Genomic DNA, 24,029 nt, shown 5'->3' on the forward strand with positions numbered 1-24,029 from the left:
CACGCTCAGTAGTGACCAGTGCAGCACTTTATGGACACGCTCAGTAGTGACCAGTGCAGTACTTTATGGACACGCTCAGTAGTGAGGCCGTGCTGTGGAGTCGCGGAGTCAGAAGTCAGGGAAATCGAGGAGTCAGAGTTGGAGTCAGTGGTTTGGCTTACCGACTCCACAGCCCTGATAAATAGGGTGTTCACGTAATGCTGCATGAAGCGGTCACCAACCAGTATGTGTACGGACACAGAAGGCTAATAAGTGCATATAGGGTGTGTGAGCAGATGATACGAAAGTCCTGATTTTAAAGAAAATTTTGTATGGGCAAAACAGGGATAGTTATATAAGTGTGGTGAGGCAATAGGCCAGTCTAATGCATTTTTTGGGCAAGCTTAAAACTGTGGGTATTGGGGATTAATCAAACTGTCTTGTGTAGTGCGTTTCAAAGAAAGGGCGCAGCACGCGAGAAATCTTGGAGATGGGAGAGAGAGGTTCAGATAAATGAGGCTGTTAGTCCTAGGTCATTAGTTGAACGGAGGGCATGGGTAGGGTGACAGACTAAGAAGAGGGAGAATGGAACACTTTGTGGGTGAGAGTGATTAGTTTATATTTAACTCTGTAGCGGATGGGTAACAAGTGCAATGACTGGCACAGGGTGGAGGCATCCGTGTAGAGACTGGCCATTAATATGATCCTGGCTGCTGCATTCAGGATGGATTGGAGAGAGGAGAGTTTAGTAAGAGGGAGATCGTTTAGTAGAGCGTTGCAGTAGTCCAGACAAGAATGAATCAGAGCAACAGTAAGAGATTTTGCAAACTCAAAGGTAAGAAAAGGTCAAATTCTAGGGATGTTTTTGAGGTATAGGTGACAAGAGACAGCAAGTGACTGGATGTGAAGGAAAGATCTAAATGAAGTAAGACCCCAAAACATCGACCATGTTGCTGGGGAGTAATGGTGGAGCCATACACGAAAATGGCAGTATTGGGCACAGGTAGGTTAGTGGAGGGAGGAAACAAAAGGAGTTCAGTTTTTGACAGGTTCAGTTTCAGATAGAGGGACGACATGATGTTAGAGACAGCAGAAAAACAAGCACTGGTGTTTTACAACCATGCAGGCGTGATGTCAGGAATTTAGAGATGAAAGGAAGATAAGACACAGGTCTCTAGTTAGCAGCACAGTTCTGGTCGAGGGATGGTCTTTAAAATAACAGATGTCTGCTGGAGTGTTTACATGAGGAGGAAAAGATACCAGATCATTGAGTGAGGTTGAATATTTTATTTAGGCGAGTGGTGACAGCGGGGGGAAATGGACTGGAGGAGATGTGAGGGAATAGGGTCACTGGTACAGGTAGAAGGGCAAGAAGATGCAAGGAGCCTGGTCACTTCTTCTTTCGTGACTGGTTCAAAAGAGCATTTTGCTATATTGTGGAAGCAGAGAAATTTGTCCATCATCAGAAGTGATCTGATATTACTGCGGTAATAATCGTGACATTTTTGGGATTGTGACAAATATTACACTCCATTTAAAGTCTGCCAGTTGTGTGTTGCTCACTTATTCACACTTGGTTGCTGACCAATACCATACTACAAGGCCACTGCCTAAAACCGTGGTCATCAGACGTGATCAGATATTACTGTGCTAATCATTGTGACATTTTTGGGATTGTGCCAGATATTATACTCCATTTAAAGTCTGCCAGTTGTGTGTTGTTCAACCTATTCACACTTGGTCGCTAACTAATACCATGCTAATAAGCCACTGCCAAAAACTGTGGTCATCAGACGGGATCAGATATTACTGCGCTAATAATCCTGAATTTTTAAACCTATTCACACTTGGTCGCTGACCAATAGCATATCTGTGAACAATGTTGTCAGGGTATTACGCCACTTTTACGGACTGACAATAAAACAAACAAAAACGATCTGGATCTCTCTGACGCATTTGACACTGTGGATCACCATCTCCTCCTCACTATGCTCCACTCTATAGGCCTCAAGAACACCGTTCTCTCCTCGTTCTCACTCTCCTAAGGCCATCCACGCTGAACAGACGGTATGAATGTGGTGCGGGCAGTACCTTCTCTAGCGCAGGAAACCAGCTACTGTTCCTCCTCCTCCTCATTATCACCAAATCCCCATTGAGATGAGATGAGGCTGGGCTGTGTAGCATCACCCTGTATAGTTCCTTGCTCTGCCTGCAATGCCTACTCTTTTATTTTGAGCAGTGAGCGTTTCAGTAGACAGAGAAGTATGATGGTGACGCTAACTATGGCGTCATCGCCGCTCACCATCTTGGTGGAGTCCTCAAAGTTTTGAAAGACGGCACATATGTCAGACAACCATGCCCTCTCATCAGCTCTTATGTGCGGAGGCTCACCTGAATTCTGACAGGCGTGTTGAAGCTGGTACTCAACAACTGCTCTCTGCTGCTCAAAATCATTCCAAACATCTGCAATGTTGATTTCCAAAGCGTTCTCACATCGCACCCCAGTCAGTGAGCTGGAAGCTGCAAACACTGCTGAAGCACTGCCAGGGCGGTGGAAGCTGTAGCTGACTTTCTGAAATGTGCACACGCGGCGTACTTTCACAAGCAGCTCAGGCAGATCTGGGTAGGTTTTGAGAAGCCGCTGAACCACTAAGTTGAGCACATGGGCCAGGCAACGTACACATGTGAGGTTGCCAAGCCTCAGAGCCGCCACCATGTTCCGGCCATTGCAACATACGACCATGCCTGGTTGTAGGTTCAGCGGTGAGAGACACAGATCTGCCTGTTCTGTTACAGCTTTGAACAACTCTGCAGTGGTGTGCAGTTTGTCACATAAGCAGATTAGCTTCAGCAGAGCCTGTTGCCGCTTGACCAAGGCAGTGATGCAGTTCTTCCAGCTTGCGATTGATGTGGTCATTTCGGAGATGGAAGCCAAAGAGGAGGAGGTGCACCAGCTGTAGAATGTGGGGGCAACCCTGATTGACCAAGGGCCCGCAATCCTCTGGATCATGAGGACGTGTTCCATCCCAAGGTTCGACTGGGTCCCGTCTTCCACAATAATAACCACGTGTCCGTGGTTAGGTGGTCCTTCCCAGTAACTGCGCTGGTGAGGGTACGGGTAATGTTCTTGGACCCGTGCTTGTATAAGGCGGGGACGGCACACCGGGAGAAATAGTGGCGGCTGGGGACCGAGTACCGAGGGACAGCCGCCGCCATGAGGTTGCGGAAAGCTTCCGCCTGCACGAGCCTAAAAGGCAAAATTTCTAGTGCAAGCAGTTGAGAAATGTGGCAGTTTAGTATTGTGGCTTGTAGATGGGTGGCTGTGTAAGGACAACTGAACGCTGAGCTGGTACAAGGACGTGCTTGCTGACGGTGATGGTTGTAAGTGTGCAATGACAGGTGCAGGCTGGGAGGCATCTTTGCCTGCATCATGGACGGAGGCTTTGCGTGAACGTACAACAGGTGAAGTGGCAGTAGTGTCACCTGCAGACACCGTTTCTGGACCCTGGCGTTCGGCCCAACTAGTCGGGTGCTTTGCTGTCATGTGCCTGATCATGCTGGTGGTGGTCAGGCTGCTAGTTTTGCTGCCCCTGCTGATACTGGTATGGCAGATGTTGCAAATGGCCTTTTTTTTCAGGAGGACCTAGCAGTTGAACTGGCAACTTTCCTGGTATTGGTGTTTTGGGGAAGAGCTGCCCGCCTTGTGTCTGTGACCACCCCACTTCTTGCCTGTTGTGGTGCTACGCCTCCCTCCCCCTCTGTGCTGCTGTCCTCACTATGCATGTCACCTTACCAGGTTGGGTCAGTGGCTTCATCGTCCACCACCTCATCTTACACTTCCGCACCCTGGTCCTCCTCCTGACTTTCTGTCAATTGTGTCTCATCATCATCTACCTCTTGCGACAGTAATTGCACTTTCCCACCGCCACCTTCGTGTGACCATGGCTGCTGAAATATTTGGGCATTGATACATGCGATTTCCTGTAGCCCCTTGGTTGAAGCGGATCGAGCGAGAAGCCAGAATCTATAAATGGAAAGATGAACAAAGCAGCTCTTCGGAGTATCCAAGTGTGGGATCAGTTGTCTCCGGGCACTCGGCATGGTGGGAGGAAGGAGGATCAGGGTGAGGAATTTGCCGATGCCAAGTAAAAAAAATCTCCTGGATCCGCACTATCCTCAAACAAGAATCTGCAAAAACAATTGTGCATGCCCTCATCATCTCCCGCCTTGACTACTGCAACCTCCTGCTTTGTGGCCTCCCTTCTACCACTCTCGCACCCCTCCAATCCATCCCCTAAACTCTGCTGCCCGACTAATCCACCTGTCCCCCCGCTATTCCCCGGCCTTTCCTCTCTATCAATCCCTTCACTGGCTCCCCATTGCCCAGAGACTCCAGTTCAAAACCCTAACCTTGGCATGCAAAGCCATCTACAACCTGTCTCCTCTACAAATCTGTGATCTAGTCTCTGGTACTTGCCTGCACGCAACCTCAGATCCTCACAAGATCTCCTTCTCTACTCCCCTCTTACCTCCTCTTTCCACAATCGCATATAAGATTTCTCCTGTGCATCTCCACTACTCTGGAACTCTCTACCCCAACATATCAGGCTCTCACCTACCGTGGAAACCTTCAAAAGGAACCTGAAGACCTACCATTTCCGACAAGCCTACAACCTGCAGTAACCACCACTCCACCATACCGCTGCACAACCAGCTCTACCCTCACCTACTGTATCCTCACCCATTCCTTGTAGACTGTGAGCCCTCGGGGGCAGGGTCCTCTGTCCTCCTGTACCAGTCGCCGTTACATTTTTGTTCAAGATTATTGTAATTGTTTTTGCTATGTATACTCCTTTTTCACATGTAAGGCGCTATAATAATTAATAATAATAATAATGTGGTCCAGACTCACGGCTACTAAAACTGGACCGTGTGGAAGACAGGGTGGTGGTGGCAAACTGACTGGAAGCATTATCTATTTATTTATCTGCTATCCAACCAAAACCTTTTCACAGTGGTCTGGCTTCAAGAGTGGTATTCCGCGGCCCCCTAGAAAGTGGGACAGGAAGCTAGGTCGACATGATGTGGGTGCTTGTTGTGCTCTCTCAGCAGGCACAGTTTCATCTTGCCCACAGCCTCGGCCTCTGCATGAACCATCACGTCCACTTCCCCGTCCCTTGCCACGCGCCTTGCTCATTTTAAATGGAGTTTAGTATTTGTCCTGTTGACAAAAAAGTCTGTATTATTAACGCAGTAATATAGGATCACTTATGATGGGCACACTTTTAGGCAGTGACCTGGGAGTCAGAGATGCTTCCAGAGGTCTTCCCCATGCTGTCCCCATGTCTTTTCAGCACTGTATGCATGTGTCACACAGCACATGGGCAGATAAGATTGTAAAATGTTAAAATTACATTTCCTCGTGAATGTATTTTTCACTGTTGAAAACAATATGAAAGTGCAAAAACGCATCAAAAACGCTACGTGTGAACATATCCCAAGGTGTGGAGGAGCATTTTTGTTTTCGGTTATTTATTTTGCCTTATATACAAGTCATTACCCTGGAAAGGATGTTCCTTAACATATTTCCCAGGAAAATCCATTTTGGCTCAGTTTTTGTATGTTTTATTTTGAGCCTGTAAAAGTGGCGTAATATTTTGATAACATTGTTCACAGCAGTGACCTGGGAGTCAGAAATGCTTCCAGGGGTCTTCCCCATGCAGTTCCCATATCATTTGAGCACTCTTCCCATCGCTTTGGTAAATTTTTAGGCCCTTTGCAGACCACCGGGGGGGGAGGGGGAGGTGCCGTCGGAAAAATGCTCGAGTTTACATTGAGCCCTCGAGCATTATTGAGCCCTCGAGCAACGTGCACCCGAGCATTTTAGTGCTCGCTCATCACTATTCATTATGCCAGACATAAATTTAGTAGGCTCAGAGACATAATTCTTCTTGTAGGTTGACTTTGTATTTGTAAAGTGATAACTGACTTATTACAGTCATATGCAAAAGTTTGGGCACCCCTATTAATCTTAAGCTTAATGTTTTATAAAAATTGGTGTTTTTGCAACAGCTATTTCAGTTTGATATATGTAATAACTGTTGTACACAGTAATGTTTCTGCCTTGAAATGAGGTTTATTGTACTAACAGAAAATGTGCAATCTGCATTCAAACAAAATTTGACAGGTGCATAAGTATGGGCACCTCACCAGAAAAGTGACATTAATATTTAGTAGATCCTCCTTTTGCAAAAATAACAGCCTCTAGTCGCTTCCTGTAGCTTTTAATGAGTTCCTGGATCCTGGATGAAGGTATTTTTGACCATTCCTCTTTACAAAACAATTCCAGTTCAGTTAAGTTTGATGGTCGCCGAGCATGGACAGCCTCTTCAAATGATCCCACAGATGTTCAATGATATTCAGGTCTGGGGACTGGGATGGCCATTCCAGAACATTGTAATTGTTCCTCTGCATGAATGCCTGAGTAGATTTGGAGCGGTGTTTTGGATCATTGTCTTGCTGAAAGATCCATCCCCTGCGTAACTTCAACTTTATCACTGATTCTTGAACACTATTGCCAAGAATCTGCTGATACTGAGTGGAATCCATGCGTCCCTCAACTTTAACAAGATTCCCAGTGCCGGCATTGACCACACAGCCCCAAAGCATGATGGAACCTCCACCAAATTTTACTGTGGGTAGCAAGTGTTTTTCTTGGAATGCTGTGTTTTTTTGCCACCATGCACAACGCCTTTTTGTATGACCAAACAACTTAATCTTGGTTTCATCAGTCCACAGGACCTTCTTCCAAAAAGAAATAGGCTTCTTCAAATGTGCTTTTGCATACCTCAGCCGACTCTGTTTGTGCGTACTTGCAGAAACGGCTTCTTTCGCATCACTCTCCCATACAGCTTCTCCTTGTGCAAAGTGCGTTGTATAGTTGACCGATGCACAGTGACACCATCTGCAGCAAGTTGATGCTGCAGCTCTCTGGAGGTGGTCTGAGGATTGTCCTTGACTGATCTCACCATTCTTCTTCTCTGCCTTTCTGATGTTTTTCTTGTCCTGACACTTCTGGCCTTAACAAGAACTGTCCCTATGTTCTTCCATTTCCTTACTATGTTCATCACAGTGGAAACTGACAGGTTAAATCTCTGAGACAGCTTTTTGTATCCTTCCCCTGAACAACTATGTTGAATAATCTTTGTTTTCAGATCATTTGACAGTTGTTTTGAGGAGCCCATGATGCCACTCTTCAGAGGAGATTCAAACAGGAGAACAACTTGCAAGTGGCCACTTTAAGTAGCTTTTCTCATGATTGCATACACCTGGCTATAAAGTTCAAAGCTCAATGAGGTTACAAAACCAAAAAAAGTGCTTTAGTAAGTCAGTAAAAAGTAGGCAGGAGTATTTAAAACAAGAAAATGATAAGGGTGCCCATACTTATGCACCGGTCAAATTTTGTTTGAATGCAGATTGCACATTTTCTGTTAGCACAATAAACCTCATTTCAAGGCAGAAACATTACTGTGTCCAACAGTTATTACATATATCAAACTGAAATAGCTGTTGCAAAAACACCAATTTTTATAAAACATTAAGCTTAAGATTAATAGGGGTGCCCAAACTTTTTCATATGACTGTATAAGTGATAACTGACTTACCTCTTATATCAGCTCCTACAGTTTATTGTACTGTTATATTTGCAAGACTGGGTCATTGAACAATGCAGTTTGCTAATATGTTGATTACACATTATACCAGCCCATGCAGCTTGTTGACTTGCACTGTTTGGGTGGTTATAGTTGATCCTTCAATGTTTGCAAGTCAACATTGGGTGATGAGCTGTGGATACTTGGGCAATGTAAGTAAAAAATCATCATCCCTGACGCTTGACGTGTGGATGATGGCTTGAAAGAACAGTTGTGAACTACATAAAGGGATATCTCTGCCTCTGTTCTGGGTGACTCTACAGAATGTCAGCTTAGGGGACCACAGCCCCAGCTGGAGGAATACAAATCTGCTCCATTGACCATTGCTGAACTCTCAGAGACGTTTTGAAGAACTCCAGGTAGGGACAATGAGGTTACCTGGCCAAGTATCTCCATGGGCTGTCAGCTTAGTAAGCTTGCCGCTATCTCCTCTCTGTGGGTGTCCGCCCAAAGCGGGGTGTCACTGGTCGGGATAGTTGGCCTTGGAAGCCTCGAAATCACAGCTGCTCAAAACCCGGCTGGACAGCGGAAGGGTGAGACTCTGTCATTTGCACCATCTTATGTATTTTCTGGGACTCTTCTATATTTTATTGTCTGCTTGGTGGATCAATAAATTATTGCCATACTGTTTTACCATCACCCTGTGTTGTCTGAGTAGTATTATGCCCACGGGAAACCTTCGTGTCTCCACAGTCACCATACGAAAGAGCAACAGTGGAGGTGGTGTCTGACTGCTGGATCCAGGTTTCAATAAGAGCCACGAGGTTAAGGGAATTTGAAAGGAAAAATTCATGGATGCATGAGAGTTTATTACAAGCTGATCGTGAATTCCAGAGTGCACAGTTAAAAGAGGCAGAAGGCATTCAGGGAATATTAATGGGATTCGCAGGGTTCCTGAGTGTAGTAGGGGAGGGGTTCGACTTACTATTACAAGGGCTGGGGTTGGGAGAGATGTCTCCTGCGACTAGTAGAAGTAGGATAGAGAGATTGAGAAATGGTTAAGTGATTAATGAGAGAGTCTCTTGTGGTGTATGGTGGAAGTGAATGGATCTGTGCAGTTTAGGATTGTGAAAAGAGCATGAGAGCTGTTAAAACTAACACTATTAACACTTTTCTTTTGTTTATAGAATGCTGCCTAGGAGAACGACCACCACTGCTGTCTAACTTGTAAGCACTGCATTAAATCTAGCCAGGATTAGAAGGTAATATCGTGCTCCAGTAAAACCTGGCCAGGTTAAAATCAGCACTTACAAGTGCAATAAAAAAAATAGCTTTTAAGCAATGTGCATGTTAAGCCACCAACTGTGGTCGGTCTCCAAGGCAACAAGCTATAAACAAAAGAAAAGTGTAAATATCTCAAGAACGTATGAAAATGTTAATAAGTAGTAAATTGCTTGTATTTACAAGCTCTATCTTACAAGACGGGAATAACTCCTTTAAATGTTGTTATACATAAGGGTATATGCACACGATCAGGAAATGCTGCGGGTTTGACACTACGTGTTTATACAGTATCAAACCCACAGCGGCCAGATGTTACAGCATTGTGGATGGGATTTCTAGATATCTGAGGCTGCGGATCACCAGCGGACACGGACATGCGGCACGTCTTTCTGGTTAAACAGAAATTTGACCACTGGAATGTAATGAATGTGATAAATCCGCATGGTTCAGTGAACACACGCGGATTTACCTGCGTTCAAAAGAACGCAGTTTTTTGGACGCAGCAAAAATATGTTGTATCCAAAGCGCTGCTACGTCCGGATCGTGGGCACATAGCCTAAGACATGAAAAGTTCAAGACACTGTCAGGACTACTATTCTGACACTACATTATTTGCCTGGTTAAGTTTCTTGAGTCAGATAATGAGAAACTGAAGATCGTAAAAATAAACCAGGTTTCAGTTTGACGCAGAGGAAAGTCCACCCACGACAAGAGAATGGTATTTACTTTCAAAGAACAGTCCAGGATTAGAAAAAAAAAATCACTTGCTATATCCAATCACTCCCACACTCCTGTCACCTGCATTATCAAAGCATTTCACAATCACCCCTTTTGCTATTTTGGGAAAAGCAAAAACTGTTATTGTTGCTTCCATTCATTCTCGTTATGATGATTGTAACTCATTACTAATCAGTTTTTTTCTGGCGAAACTCTTCCCTCTCCAATCTATCAGTAACGCAGCAGCCAGGCTCATATTACTGTCCAGCAGTTACACTTGTGCCTCCGCCACCCCGGTTGCTCATCCACTATAGAATCAACAGAGATCCTCCTCCCTATATTTATTCACTCATCGGTATCAACCACATAACCCATGCTCTCTCCATTCTACCAATTATCTAAGACTAAGGTCCCCCCTATACACTAGCTGTGGTGGTTCGACTATCCCTCCCAACAATTTCATACAGGGGCTTACGCCTCAGAAATAAAAGGATCTGCAGTTCAAAATTGGACACGTCAGAAAACCTTCTGTCCAGAGATCATCTATCTGTGGAACAGTCGGGAAGCCCCCATACACATCCCTCCAATATCAGCCGATGTTACTCTAATATGTATGGGGGCCTCTACATCTTCCACAATCCAAAACGCCCAATTTTGCCTTAAGCCTTCTCTTGTGCTACACCAGCTTTCTGGAATGTGCTACCTAGGAAATCAGAGTTGGAAGCATGCCCTAGATACACATTTTATGAAGGAAAGTCTATTGCATGCTTTAATCTGTTCTTTTATCTACATACAACCCCTCTTTTCTACACTATTCTCTAGCTCGTGGTCCCAATCCCCACATATCTATGATGGCACACGACAGGTGAGTAGGACACGTTGGCACTATATAATTTAAGATTATTATTATTATTACATAATATGTTGGCTTTTTTCCTCCCAAGACACAGCGTCACTGTTTTCTAGAACTTGTGTCTGGTGCTGCAGCTCCGTCCTTTTCAAGTGATCCCAAACAACCCCCCTAAGGCTGTACTCTCAACAGGGAACATAAGAGTCATGTAAATCCAGCTTTACATCTAAGGTTCATCACTGAGAGTGACAGGCGTGAAGAGTGTTTATCAGTATGTGCACCATTCTACATAAAATGCTATATAATATAATACAGCTTAAAGGGGTATTCCTATTTCATACATTTATAGCAGATGCAGGACCCAAAAATCCCGAAAATGCGGCCCTGAGGAGCCACTGTCAGTGGACAGGTGGTAGGAACTCTACTTTATTTGTAGGGGAATTCTGACCACCTCTTTACCTACTGTGGGGCGCGCGTCAGGGCGCGTCAGGGCCCCATGCTCAAGATTGATGGGACCTGTATCTATTAAACATTTTTGGCATATCCACATGAAGAATATGTGAATACACAACTTTAGTAGGTGCAGGGGAGACTAGAGGGTCCCGAAAGTCCCAAAAGAAGCCTAAGGCTAATAAACACCCGTAACGGTTAGGGGCCTTGTTGGGGCTTTTGCACTGGGCCCGGAATACCCCTTTAACAACACAAAGGGTACATGTAGAGATAGATTCTTACCATTTCTGATGCATTGATGGAAGAGTGGTGGGAACAACTGTGTTCTGGGATCTTGTGAACTTTAGAATGGCGGAAGGGTCTGATAGATGGATGAGTCTGATGAACAACACACAATGAATATGGTACGTGATCACAGAAAGGACAGAGCAACACATGCAGAAAACTACATCAGAGGCAAAAAGCTATCCAAAACTCCATATTCTAAGGCTAGTCATCAAAAAAGTAAGAAAAACCAGAGCAGCGCTATTTTCTCGGATACCTTGCCAGACACACCCCAATAAAGTCATGGAGTTGGTCAAGCGCAGTTAAGGTTAGCCATACCAAATCTGGCGCTGCACAAAACCAGAAATATGAGAACAGAACCCAACCTAAGCACGTCTGAGGCCATGTTCACACAGAGTCTCTTTGCTGAATTTTCGGGGCAGAAACTCGGTAAGTGCACAAAGAGATTTGTAGGAGTTTTCGGGGCAGAAACTCGCTAAGTGCACAAAGATTTGTAGGAGTTTTTGGGGCAGAAACTCTACAAGAATTAGGAACTTCTGATCCGAAAACTTTGCAAAAAGACTCAGTGTGCACAAACCCTTAGGCTATGGGCATACAGAGGTTTTCAATGAGTTATTAGAGTGGAAAATGACCAGGAATTGTCCAAATCTCAAAAACTTGGGGATTTCTGCTCTGAAAACTCAGCAAAAAGACTCAGTGTGTATAAACACTTTGGCTATTCGCATGCAATGCTTTGAAAGCATTATAAAACTCCATGTGTAAAAAGCATAAAAGTGTGTTCAAACTGAGTCTTTTTGTGGAGTTTTTGGAGCAGAGACACTTCAAAATCCTTCTCAAAAAATCAAAACTCAAAAAACATGGAATTTCTGCTCCAAAACCTCAGTGTGAACCCTTGAGCTATTTATACAGTGAGTTTTTGGAGTTGAAATGTAGTGAAAACTCTCCAAATTTCAAACGGCCTCAAAAACATGAAGTTTCTGTTCAAACTCAGAAAAAAAAGATGCTGTGTGCACATAGCCTTATAAATATGTTGAGACAGAATATTTGGAGGAGTGGATCCTCTCCAAAATCCTCCTCAAAAAACTGCTTCAAAACTGTTGGAAAATTCTAACAAATTTCTATGGAAAATCCACTTTGCTGTTCCTGTGAGAAGTTTTTGAGAGTTTTTTGTTCAGAAGAGGTTTTGAAAATGCATGAACCAGTTAAAGCTTGAAAAAGTTTAGTTTTTGAGAGTCTCAAAGAGCTCCGTGTGCACATAGTCTTAAAGGGAATGTATAACCCAGATTTATTTTACTAGTCCATTTTTTACCAGATATTGATGTTTTTCTATAATCAGCTTTTATTTTCTGATGGCAGATTTTTTAAATTCTATTTTATGCATGTGAACAACTTCACTTCTCTGTTAACAGTACAGCATTCAGAGATGTTCTTGCAGTTTAGGAACATTAAAGGGCTGTCCCAGGATGGGGACTTAAAGGGGATCTGTCACTTAGCATAAATATGTAATTTTTTTACCTGGTTTAAATGCCGCTGTTCTCCTGAATCTGGCATAGGTTTTCTTTTGTTCCTGCGCCTTTTCGTTCTTGAGATATGGCCTCTTCTTTCCTACATGTAAATCAAGTGCTGTCTAGTGGGAGGAGTCTTCCGGAGCACCACGCCCAGTTGTTAGAGTAGATTTCTATGCAGGAAAGAGTGCTTCATATCTCAGGGATGGAGAGGCACAGAAACAAAGGAAAAACAACACCGGATTCAGGAGAACAGCGGCTTTTACAGCAAGTTAAAAACTAAACACATATTGATGACGTCTTCTTTAAATGTCACAATTCTGGGCATTACATTTTTGCTATGTAAGGTTTTAGAGCAGCTAAATCAAGTGTAGGAAACAATAGAATAGACTTGTAATTAATAATTTGCTTCTATGAGTTTTTAGACATATACACAGGTCATTGTGCAGGGAGGTGGAGGAGGTGAGCTGTGACCATCACCTATTGTGAATGATGGAACCTGTGTTATCCACTGTATATGGATGAGTCACTTTTCATTCTAATCCTGATGATAAAGAGATGATTAATGAAAAGTGATCTGTACCAAACAGGAATTGTCAGCAAAATAATGGATAACGACTTGTAATGTACAATTTTGTCACAGGTTGTGGGGAAAAAGTGGATGATTTAAATTTTATATTTTTTCAAACTTTTTTTTAAAAAATGTTTTAATCCTCTTAGGCTTACACTATTTACAGAGTTGTATTATACATAGCAAGAAAAAAATCATGGTGTGTTATGAACTTCAACCCCAGGCTTCAATGGAGCACAGTTATCACAGGCACGGAGGAAAATCATCGACTGCCAATGCAACTGGTCGGCACCTCACGATCAGTCACGAGGTAGACGATGAAAACGGCGAGCTCCTTTGGACCGCGCGCTGTAAATGCTGCTATCATAGATTAACAGTGGCAATTAAGTGGTTAACAGCGGCAATTAAGTGGTTAACAGCGGCAATTAAGTGGTTAACAGCGGCAATTAAGTGGTTAACAGCGGCAATTAAGTGGTTAACAGCAGCAGTTAATTAAGTGGTTAACAGCTCAGATCCATTCATTGCTGTTAGAGAGGCAGATGAGGTAGATAGGTATTGGCATCCTCTGCAGAGCTGCGCAGGGCCACGCTGATTTGTATAGGGTCTCCCCTGGTCTCCATTTGTTAATTTTAGAGAGGAAGCAATATTTCTGAATGTTGCCATACATTTATGACAGGAATCAAAAATACCTGTCGATATTGTTACATCCCTTATAATAAGGGTCCATCTACACAATGTAGGACATTTGCTGTCATATTGCGGTTGGTTACGTGAGGATATCACCATATAGGAGTCTAATTCTGTGCCGTACAATTCTCAGAAACAAAATTGTTTCAAACTGAGTAATTTTTTTTTACTAATCAATTGGACACATGAGCAGAAAAATGCTGAGAAACCCTGTGCTGCTACAAGGATTCACAGCAAAAAATCCGCTGGAGGAGCTCGGCAGTGCCACCTGGTGGTCACACTGATCACTGATCTGTCTGCAGTCTTCCTTGCAGTTTCCTGCATTTTTTCTTAGGGTTTCCTCCTCATCTTACCTGTAAGAGTTTTCCATGATTTCATTCACAACTTCCATCCTCACGTCTGTGACCGGCCAACAAGATAAGGAGAACGGCACAAGACTTCTCCTGGCCAAGCTCCTCAGCTCTCCCACCTGTCCAACACATGCACAGAGCCAAGGAGCCTCAACATCCAGACATGAAAATGTGGGCTGCGCTGGGGGACAGACATAAGCCACGTAATGGATCACCGAGACAGGCGGCCATGTTATACGTCACCAAGAGACAGGCAGCCACGTAATGGATCACCGAGACAGGCGGCCATGTTATACGTCACCAAGAGACAGGCAGCCACGTATTGGATCACCGAGACAGGCGGCCATGTTATACGTCACCAAGAGACAGGCAGCCACGTAATGGATCACCGAGACAGGCGGCCATGTTATACGTCACCAAGAGACAGGCAGCCACGTAATGGATCACCGAGACAGGCGGCCATGTTATACGTCACCAAGAGACAGGCAGCCACGTAATGGATCACCGAGACAGGCGGCCATGTTATACATCACCAAGCGATAGGCGGCCATGTTATACACCACGTAGAGACAGGCGGCCATGTTATACATCATCTAGAGACAGGCGGCCATGTTATACATCATCTAGAGACAGGCGGCCATGTTATACATCACCAAGAGACAGGGGGCCACGTAATGGATCACCGAGACAGGCGGCCATGTTATACATCACCAAGAGACAGGCAGCCACGTAATGGATCACCTAGACAGGCGGCCATGTTATACGTCACCAAGAGACAGGCAGCCACGTAATGGATCACCGAGACAGGCGGCCATGTTATACATCACCATGCGATAGGCGGCCATGTTATACACCACGTAGAGACAGGTGGCCATGTTATACGTCACCAAGAGACAGGCAGCCACGTAATGGATCACCGAGACAGGCGGCCATGTTATACGTCACCAAGAGACAGGCAGCCACGTAATGGATCACCGAGACAGGCGGCCATGTTATACGTCACCAAGAGACAGGCAGCCACGTAATGGATCACTGAGACAGGCGGCCATGTTATACGTCACCAAGAGACAGGCAGACACGTAATGGATTACCGAGACAGGCGGCCATGTTATACGTCACCAAGAGACAGGCAGCCACGTAATGGATCACCGAGACAGGCGGCCATGTTATACGTCACCAAGCGATAGGCGGCCACGTTATACATCCCCTAGAGACAGGCGGCCATGTTATACATCATCTAGAGACAGGCGGCCATGTTATACATCATCTAGAGACAGGCGGCCATGTTATACATCACCAAGAGACAGGGGACCACGTAATGGATCACCGACACAGGCGGCCATGTTATACATCACCAAGAGACAGGGGGCCATTTTATACATCACCAAGAGACAAGGGGCCATGTTATACATCACCAAGAGACAGGCGGCCATGTTATACATCATCTAGAGACAGGCGGCCATGTTATACATCACAAAGAGACAGGGGGCCATATTATACATCACCTAGAGACAGACGGCCATGTTATACGTCACCTAGAGACAGGCGGCCATGTTATACATCACCAAGAGACCGGCGGCCATGTTATACATCACCAAGAGACGAGGGGCCATGTTATACACCACCTAGAGACAGGTGGCCCCGTTATATATCACCTAGAGACAGGCGGCCATGTTATACAACACCAACAGACGAGGGGCCATGTTATACACCACCTAGAGACAGGTGGCCCCGTTATATATCACCTAGAGACAGGCGGCCATGCTATACATCATCAAGAGACAGGCGGCCATGTTATACATCATCTAGAGACAGGAGGCCATGTTATACATCACCTAGAGACAGGCGGCCACGTTATGCACCATCTAGAGACAGGCGGCCATGTTATACACCACCTAGAGACAGGTGGCCAAGTTATACATCACCTAGAGACAGGTGGCCATGTTATACGTCATCTAGAGACAGGCGGCCATGTTATACGTCACCAAGAGACAGGCGACCATGTTATACATCACCAAGAGACAGGCGGCCATGTTATACGTCACCAAGAGACAGGCGGCCATGTTATACGTCACCAAGAGACAGGCGGCCATGTTATACGTCACCTAGAGACAGGCGGCCATGTTATACATCACCAAGAGACAAGGGGCCATGTTATACACCACCTAGAGACAGGTGGCCACGTTATACATCACCTAGAGAAAGGTGGCCATGCTATACATCATCTAGAGACAGGCGGCCATGTTATACGTCACCAAGAGACAGGGGCCATGTTATACATCACCTAGAGACAGGCGGCCATGTTATACATCACCAAGAGACAAGTGGCCATGATATATACACCACCTAGAGACAGGCGGCCATGTTATACACCACCTAGAGACAGGCGGTTACGTTATACATCACCTAGAGACAGGTGGCCATGTTATGCATCACCTAGAGACAGGCGACCACGTTATGCACCATCTAGAGACAGGCGGCCATGTTATACATCACCAAGAGACAAGGGGCCATGTTATACACCACCTAGAGACAGGTGGCCACGTTATACATCACCTAGAGACAGGTGTCCACGTTATACGTCACCAAGAGACAGGCGGCCATGTTATACGTCACCAAGAGACAGGCGGCCATGTTATACATCAGCTAGAGACAGGCGGCCATGTTATACGTCACCAAGAGACAAGGGGCCATGTTATACATCACCTAGAGACAGGCGGCCATGTTATACACCACCTAGAGACAGGCGGTTACATTATACATCACCTAGAGACAGGTGGCCATGTTATGCATCACCTAGAGACAGGCGGCCACGTTATTCACCATCTACAGACAGGAGGCCATGTTATACATCACCTAGAGACAGGCGGCCACGTTATGCACCATCTAGAGACAGGCGGCCATGTTATACATCACCAAGAGACAAGGGGCCATGTTATACATCACCTAGAGACAGGTGGCCATGTTATACGTCACCAAGAGACAGGCGGCCATGTTATACGTCACCAAGAGACAGGCAGCCATGTTATACACCACCAAGAGACAAGGGGCCATGTTATACACCACCTAGAGACAGGTGGTCATGTTATACATCATCTAGAGACAGGCGGCCATGTTATACGTCACCAAGAGACAGGCGGCCATGCAATGGATCACCTAGAGACAGGCGGCCATGTTATACATCACCTAGAGACAGGCGGCCATGTTATACATCACCAAGAGACAGGCGGCCATGTTATACATCACCAAGAGACAGGCGGCCATGTTATACATCACCTAGAGACAGGCGGCCATGTTATACAACACCTAGAGACAGGCGGCCATGTTATACATCACCAAGAGACCGGCGGCCATGTTATACATCACCAAGAGACCGGCGGCCATGTTATACATCACCAAGAGACAGGCAGCCACGTTATACACAACCTAGAGACACGCATCCATGTTATACATCACCTAGAGACAGACCGCCATGTTATACATCACCTTTAGACTGGCGGCCATGTTATACATCACCAAGAGACAGGAGGCCATGATAAATACATCACCAAGAGACAGACGGCCACGTAATGGATCAGCGAGACAGGCGGCCATGTTATACATCACCAAGATAAAGGGGGCCATGTTTAAACATCACCTAGAGACAGGAAGCCATGTTATACATCACCTAGAGACAGGCGGCCAAGTAATGGATCAGGGACACAGGCGGCCAAGTTATACAGCAACAAGAGACAGGCGGCCATGTTATACATTACCTAGAGACAGGCAGCCACGTTATACATCACCTAGAGACAGGCGGCCATGTTATACATCACCTTGAGAAAGGCAGCCATGTTATACATCACCTAGAGACAGGCGGCCATGTTATACACTACCTAGAGATAGGCAGCCACGTTATACATCACCTAGAGAAAGGCAGCCATGTTATACATCACCTAGAGACAGGCGGCCACGTTATACATCACCTAGAGACAGGCGGCCATGATATACATCACCTAGAGACAGGCGGCCATGATATACATCACCTAGAGACAGGCAGCCAAGTAATGGATCACCAACACAGGCGGCCAAGTTATAAATCAACAAGAGACAGGTGGCCATGTTATACATCACCTAGAGACAGGCAGCCACGTTATACATCACCTAGAGACAGGCGGCCACATCATACACCACCTAGAGATAGGCAGCCATTTTATACATCACCTAGAGACAAGCGACCATGTTATACATCACCTAGATACAGGCGGCCATGTTATACATCAGCTAGAGACAGGGAGCCATGATATATACCACCAAGAGAAAGGGGGGCATGTTATAAACATCACCTAGAGACAGGTGGCCATGATATAAAGCACCTATAGACAGACGGCCATGTAATGGATCAACGAGACAGGCGGCCACGATATACATCACCAAGAGACAGACGGCCAAGTAATGGATCACCGAGACAGGTGGCCAAGTTCTACATTTCCAAGAGAAAGGGGGCCATGTTATAAACTTCACCTAGAGACAGGCGGCCATGATATATACATCACCAAGAGACAGGCAGCCATGTTATACATCACCAAGAGACAGGCGGCCACGTTATACATTACCTAGAGACAGGCGGTCATGATATACATCACCTAGTGACAGGCGGCCATGATATACATCACCAAGAGACAGGCGGCCAAGTAATGGATCACCGAGACAGGCGGCCATGTTATATATCACCAAGAGAAAGGGGGCCATGATATATCCATCACCTAGAGACAGGCAGCCATGTTATACATCACCTAGAGACAGGCGGCCATGTTATACATCACCTAGAGACAGATGGCCATGTTATACATCACCAAGAGACAGGTGGCCATGTTATACACCACCAAGAAACAGGCGGCCATGTTATAAATCACCTAGAGACAGGCGGCCACGTTATACATCACCTAGAGACAGGGTGCAATGTTATACATCACCAAGAGACAGGCGGCCACGTTATACATCACCTAGAGACAGGGGGCAATGTTATACATCATCTAGAGACAGGCGGCCATGTTATACATCACCTAGAGACAGGAGGCCATGATATATACACCACCTAGAGACAGGGTGGCCATGTTATACATCACCAAGAGACAGGCGGCCATGTTATACATCACCTAGAGACAGGCGACCATGTTATACACCATAAGGAGACAGGCTGCCACGTAATGGATCACCGAGACAGGCGGCCACACTAAACATCACCAAGAGACAGGTGGCCATGATATATACATCATCTAGAGACAGACAGCCATGTTATACAGCACCTAGAGAAAATCGGCCATGTTGTACACCACCTAGAGAAAGGCAGCCATGTTATACATCACCTAGAGACAGGTGGCCATGTTATACATCACCTACAGACAGGAGGCCATGTTATACACCACCCAGAGACAGGCGGCCATGTTATACATCACTTAGAGACAGGCGGCCATGTTATACACCACCAAGAGACAGGAGGCCATGTTATACATCACCAAGAGACAGGAGGCCATGTTATGCACCATCTAGAGACAGGAGGCCATGCACCATCTAGAGACAGGAGGCCATGTTATACACCACCTAGAGACAGGAGGCCATGTTATGCACCATCTAGAGACAGGAGGCCATGTTATGCACCATCTAGAGACAGGAGGCCATGTTATGCACCATCTAGAGACAGGAGGCCATGTTATGCACCATCTAGAGACAGGAGGCCATGTTATACGTCACCAAGAGACAGGCGACCATGTTATACATCACCAAGAGACAGGCGGCCATGTTATACGTCACCAAGAGACAGGCGGCCATGTTATACGTCATCTAGAGACAGGCGGCCATGTTATACGTCACCAAGAGACAGGCGACCATGTTATACATCACCAAGAGACAGGCGGCCATGTTATACGTCACCAAGAGACAGGCGGCCATGTTATACGTCACCAAGAGACAGGCGGCCATGTTATACGTCACCTAGAGACAGGCGGCCATGTTATACATCACCAAGAGACAAGGGGCCATGTTATACACCACCTAGAGACAGGTGGCCACGTTATACATCACCTAGAGAAAGGTGGCCATGCTATACATCATCTAGAGACAGGCGGCCATGTTATACGTCACCAAGAGACAGGGGCCATGTTATACATCACCTAGAGACAGGCGGCCATGTTATACATCACCAAGAGACAAGTGGCCATGATATATACACCACCTAGAGACAGGCGGCCATGTTATACACCACCTAGAGACAGGCGGTTACGTTATACATCACCTAGAGACAGGTGGCCATGTTATGCATCACCTAGAGACAGGCGACCACGTTATGCACCATCTAGAGACAGGCGGCCATGTTATACATCACCAAGAGACAAGGGGCCATGTTATACACCACCTAGAGACAGGTGGCCACGTTATACATCACCTAGAGACAGGTGTCCACGTTATACGTCACCAAGAGACAGGCGGCCATGTTATACATCAGCTAGAGACAGGCGGCCATGTTATACGTCACCAAGAGACAAGGGGCCATGTTATACATCACCTAGAGACAGGCGGCCATGTTATACACCACCTAGAGACAGGCGGTTACATTATACATCACCTAGAGACAGGCGGCCACGTTATGCACCATCTAGAGACAGGCGGCCATGTTATACATCACCAAGAGACAAGGGGCCATGTTATACATCACCTGGAGACAGGCGGCCACGTTATGCACCATCTAGAGACAGGCGGCCATGTTATACACCACCTAGAGACAGGTGGCCACGTTATACATCACCTAGAGACAGGTGGCCATGTTATACGTCACCAAGAGACAGGCGGCCATGTTATACATCACCAAGAGACAGGCAGCCATGTTATACACCACCAAGAGACAAGGGGCCATGTTATACACCACCTAGAGACAGGTGGTCATGTTATACATCATCTAGAGACAGGCGGCCATGTTATACGTCACCAAGAGACAGGTGGCCATGCAATGGATCACCTAGAGACAGGCGGCCATGTTATACATCACCTAGAGACAGGCGGCCATGTTATACATCACCAAGAGACAGGCGGCCATGTTATACATCACCTAGAGACAGGCGGCCATGTTATACAACACCTAGAGACAGGCGGCCATGTTATACATCACCAAGAGACCGGCGGCCATGTTATACATCACCAAGAGACAGGCGGCCATGTTATACATCACCAAGAGACAGGCAGCCATGTTATACACCACCAAGAGACAAGGGGCCATGTTATACACCACCTAGAGACAGGTGGTCATGTTATACATCATCTAGAGACAGGCGGCCATGTTATACGTCACCAAGAGACAGGCGGCCATGTTATACATCACCAAGAGACAGGCAGCCATGTTATACACCACCAAGAGACAAGGGGCCATGTTATACACCACCTAGAGACAGGTGGTCATGTTATACATCATCTAGAGACAGGCGGCCATGTTATACGTCACCAAGAGACAGGCGGCCATGCAATGGATCACCTAGAGACAGGCGGCCATGTTATACATCACCTAGAGACAGGCGGCCATGTTATACATCACCAAGAGACAGGCGGCCATGTTATACATCACCTAGAGACAGGCGGCCATGTTATACAACACCTAGAGACAGGCGGCCATGTTATACATCACCAAGAGACCGGCGGCCATGTTATACATCACCAAGAGACCGGCGGCCATGTTATACATCACCAAGAGACAGGCAGCCACGTTATACACAACCTAGAGACACGCATCCATGTTATACATCACCTAGAGACAGACCGCCATGTTATACATCACCTTTAGACTGGCAGCCATGTTATACATCACCAAGAGACAGGAGGCCATGATAAATACATCACCAAGAGACAGACGGCCACGTAATGGATCACCGAGACAGGCGGCCATGTTATACATCACCAAGATAAAGGGGGCCATGTTTAAACATCACCTAGAGACAGGAAGCCATGTTATACATCACCTAGAGACAGGCGGCCAAGTAATGGATCAGGGACACAGGCGGCCAAGTTATACAGCAACAAGAGACAGGCGGCCATGTTATACATTACCTAGAGACAGGCAGCCACGTTATACATCACCTAGAGACAGGCGGCCATGTTATACATCACCTTGAGAAAGGCAGCCATGTTATACATCACCTAGAGACAGGCGGCCATGTTATACACTACCTAGAGATAGGCAGCCACGTTATACATCACCTAGAGAAAGGCAGCCATGTTATACATCACCTAGAGACAGGCGGCCACGTTATACATCACCTAGAGACAGGCGGCCATGATATACATCACCTAGAGACAGGCGGCCATGATATACATCACCTAGAGACAGGCAGCCAAGTAATGGATCACCAACACAGGCGGCCAAGTTATAAATCAACAAGAGACAGGTGGCCATGTTATACATCACCTAGAGACAGGCAGCCACGTTATACATCACCTAGAGACAGGCGGCCACATCATACACCACCTAGAGATAGGCAGCCATTTTATACATCACCTAGAGACAAGCGACCATGTTATACATCACCTAGATACAGGCGGCCATGTTATACATCAGCTAGAGACAGGGAGCCATGATATATACCACCAAGAGAAAGGGGGGCATGTTATAAACATCACCTAGAGACAGGTGGCCATGATATAAAGCACCTATAGACAGACGGCCATGTAATGGATCAACGAGACAGGCGGCCACGATATACATCACCAAGAGACAGACGGCCAAGTAATGGATCACCGAGACAGGTGGCCAAGTTCTACATTTCCAAGAGAAAGGGGGCCATGTTATAAACTTCACCTAGAGACAGGCGGCCATGATATATACATCACCAAGAGACAGGCAGCCATGTTATACATCACCAAGAGACAGGCGGCCACGTTATACATTACCTAGAGACAGGCGGTCATGATATACATCACCTAGTGACAGGCGGCCATGATATACATCACCAAGAGACAGGCGGCCAAGTAATGGATCACCGAGACAGGCGGCCATGTTATATATCACCAAGAGAAAGGGGGCCATGATATATCCATCACCTAGAGACAGGCAGCCATGTTATACATCACCTAGAGACAGGCGGCCATGTTATACATCACCTAGAGACAGATGGCCATGTTATACATCACCAAGAGACAGGTGGCCATGTTATACACCACCAAGAAACAGGCGGCCATGTTATAAATCACCTAGAGACAGGCGGCCACGTTATACATCACCTAGAGACAGGGTGCAATGTTATACATCACCAAGAGACAGGCGGCCACGTTATACATCACCTAGAGACAGGGGGCAATGTTATACATCATCTAGAGACAGGCGGCCATGTTATACATCACCTAGAGACAGGAGGCCATGATATATACACCACCTAGAGACAGGGTGGCCATGTTATACATCACCAAGAGACAGGCGGCCATGTTATACATCACCTAGAGACAGGCGACCATGTTATACACCATAAGGAGACAGGCTGCCACGTAATGGATCACCGAGACAGGCGGCCACACTAAACATCACCAAGAGACAGGTGGCCATGATATATACATCATCTAGAGACAGACAGCCATGTTATACAGCACCTAGAGAAAATCGGCCATGTTGTACACCACCTAGAGAAAGGCAGCCATGTTATACATCACCTAGAGACAGGTGGCCATGTTATACATCACCTA

At 46.1% G+C, this 24,029-nt stretch overlaps 1 protein-coding gene across 30 annotated transcripts in view; it reads right to left on the bottom strand.

Moving 5' to 3' along the window:
- The window catches only part of GPHN (gephyrin), a 592,001-nt gene that overhangs the window by 227,855 nt on the left and 340,117 nt on the right, over nucleotides 1–24,029 (bottom strand). For 21 of the 30 annotated variants that reach the window (XM_073637421.1, XM_073637415.1, XM_073637413.1 and 18 more), the window contains exon 8: nucleotides 11,215–11,310. The exons of the other annotated variants lie outside the window; for them this stretch is intronic. In XM_073637421.1, the coding sequence (XP_073493522.1) occupies nucleotides 11,215–11,310 (96 nt within the window). The remainder of the gene's footprint in view (nucleotides 1–11,214; nucleotides 11,311–24,029) is intronic. 30 annotated transcript variants of the gene reach the window in all.

The sequence above is a fragment of the Phyllobates terribilis genome, unplaced genomic scaffold (assembly GCF_046119375.1).
Source record: "Phyllobates terribilis strain yellow unplaced genomic scaffold, ASM4611937v1 Scaffold_6__1_contigs__length_29720123, whole genome shotgun sequence".
Taxonomy (NCBI): Eukaryota; Metazoa; Chordata; class Amphibia; order Anura; family Dendrobatidae; genus Phyllobates; species Phyllobates terribilis.